Source organism: Conger conger, chromosome 8 (assembly GCF_963514075.1).
Source record: "Conger conger chromosome 8, fConCon1.1, whole genome shotgun sequence".
NCBI lineage: Eukaryota > Metazoa > Chordata > Actinopteri > Anguilliformes > Congridae > Conger > Conger conger.
The window spans coordinates 64,088,684-64,091,183 of record NC_083767.1 but is presented as its reverse complement, the minus strand read 5'-3'; the positions used below and the strand labels follow the sequence as shown (position 1 = coordinate 64,091,183).

At 48.3% G+C, this 2,500-nt stretch overlaps 1 protein-coding gene across 1 annotated transcript in view; it reads left to right on the top strand.

Annotated features, from left to right (window-relative positions):
• The window catches only part of rpgrip1 (RPGR interacting protein 1), a 39,638-nt gene that overhangs the window by 3,081 nt on the left and 34,057 nt on the right, over positions 1-2,500 (top strand). The window contains exons 3-4 of the mRNA XM_061250779.1: positions 1,826-1,943; positions 2,272-2,483. Coding sequence (XP_061106763.1) covers positions 1,826-1,943; positions 2,272-2,483 — 330 coding nt within the window. The remainder of the gene's footprint in view (positions 1-1,825; positions 1,944-2,271; positions 2,484-2,500) is intronic.

Below are 2,500 nucleotides of genomic sequence, written 5' to 3'. Positions count from 1 at the left end.
TGTCGAAGTCTCCCTGAGCAAGACACCTAACCCCTAAATGCTCCTGATGAGCTGGTCGGCGCCTAGCATGGCAGCCAATCGCCATTGGTGTGTGAGTGTGTGTATGAATGGGTGAATAAGAAGCATTAATTGTACAGCACATAAAGGCGCTATATAAATGCCAACCATTTACCATTTAAAACCAAGTCTACTCAGTTTCAGGAATAAACGCTATTTTTGTTGCACAAACATCAGTCTTTGAGCCGTCTTTCAGTGGAGCTAGCCACAGTATGAAAGATCAGTATGACTGTAGTGTTGCATGTAGTCGGAGGAGCAATGTTGTGCGTGCAAAAATACAACAAAAACCGTCTGTCCAACGACAGGTATTCGACATGCTATTCTGCCCCCCAAGCAGCAACACTGGAGCTCCTTTAACCCGAATTAAACCAGCTCCAGGTGCCACTTGTGGAGGGACCACACCCACCAATCATCCTGCTGGAAGGCATCAGGGGAAAATGTTAAAATGCAGCAGGGGGGCGTGACACTAGGTCACAGACATCAGACATGCAAAGGATATGCAACCAAATTCAAAATATGACTCTTTTATTTGATATTATGTTAATTTGTTTCAAACATGGAAATGGGGGACTACATATAAACAGTGTTGTAATTACTACATGGTCAAACCAAAAGCTATAACAAAATACCCTTTAATAAAAGCTCTGACCACATGTGAATTGTGTGATTACAAAGACAGAAAATAAAACCTGAAATCAGAAAAGGGCAAGCTGATTCTATACTTTTCCATCCTAATTCAGCCCTACATGCATTGTTTGGTGTTTTTTTGACTGCTCCACACGCAGGGATTGGAGTGTAGCGGCCCTGAGCGGGACCCAGTACTTCACTTCCACACAAAGCAATCGACAGGATCGCGCTGTCAAATATTATAAATGTATAAATGCTTTTCTGATCCTATCGTGGATTTTTTTGGAAGATCATTATTTTAGATTTTTTATGGTTTACTGTCAGGGCCCAGTTCTGGCAGTACTGCTCTAGCAGGTCCAGATGCTGCTGTAGCCCCTGTTCAGTGGGCGACAGCAGCACCAGGTCATCTGCCTAGAGGTGGAATTTAACTTCCATCTTGTTTAGTGTTAGGCCAGGGGCTGTAGATTGTTCCAATAACACTGCTAACTCATAAGAAATAAGCCCCCAGCTCCAGTTCTCAGGGAAGCAGCCAGTTTGGAGAACAAGATTGAACAATTTGAGCAGGGCCAGCTGCAGCTCAGCGGTGCTGTGTTTAAGCATCTCTGTCCTGATGCTGTCATGGCCACAAGTCTCTCTCTCTCTCTCTCTCTCTCTCTCTCTCAGTGTAATGGTAATGGCTCCCTCTCTCTCTCTCTTTCTCTCTCTCTCTCAGTGTAATGGTAATGTCTCTGTCTCTCTCTCTCTCTCTCTCTCTCTCTCTCTCTCAGTGTAACGGTAATGTCTCTCTCTCTCTCTCTCTCTCTCTCTCTCTCTCAGTGTAACGGTAATGTCTCTCTCTCTCTCTCTCAGTGTAATGGTAATGTCTCTCTCTCTCTCTCTCTCTCGCTCTCTCTCAGTGTAATGGTAATGTCTCTCTCTCTCTCAGTGTAATGGTAATGTCTCTCTCTCTCGCTCTCTCAGTGTAATGGTAATGTCTCTCTCTCTCTCTCTCTCTCGCTCTCTCTCAGTGTAATGGTAATGTCTCTCTCTCTCTCTCTCTCTCTCTCAGTGTAATGGTAATGTCTCTCTCTCTCTCTCTCAGTGTAATGGTAATGTCTCTCTCTCTCTCTCTCTCAGTGTAATGGTAATGTCTCTCTCTCAGAGCGTGGGCGGGTTTTCCGCGTGTCCAGGGAGCAGTTAGAGGAGAACTGTCTCCGTCTGCAAGAGGAGAACACCCTGCTGAGGCACCACTGCCGAGCCCAGGACCAGCGCATCCGCAGGTGTGTGTGTGTGTGTGTGTGTGTGTGTGCTGAACCAGGTACTCAGGTGTTCAGGTGTACAGGTGTACAGGTGTACAGGTGTTCAGGTGTTCAGGTTTACAGGTGTACAGGTGTACAGGTGTTCAGGTTTACAGGTGTTCAGGTGTTCAGGTGTTCAGGTTTACAGGTGTACAGGTGTTCAGGTGTTCAGGTGTACAGGTTTTCAGGTGTTCAGGTGTTCAGGTGTACAGGTGTTCAGGTGTTCAGGTGTTCAGGTGTACAGGCGTACAGGTGTTCAGGTGTTCAGGTGTACAGGTGTTCAGGTGTTCAGGTACTCATCTCTCTGCAGGATGTCCACCACGTTGCTGCGGCTGAGGGAGGGGCGGGGCGGAGGCTCTGGGCTGCGGGAGGCGGAGCTGGAGGAGGCGGTGCAGGAGCTGGAGGGGCGTGTCTCTTCCCTGGAGGGCCAGAAGAGGGCGCTGCAGAACAAGCTGAGCGTGGCCCGGCAGCACATCCTGGAGCTGGGAAGCAGAGGGGCCACCCTGCCCTACAGAGCCCGGGGTATCTGCTGCTCTGTC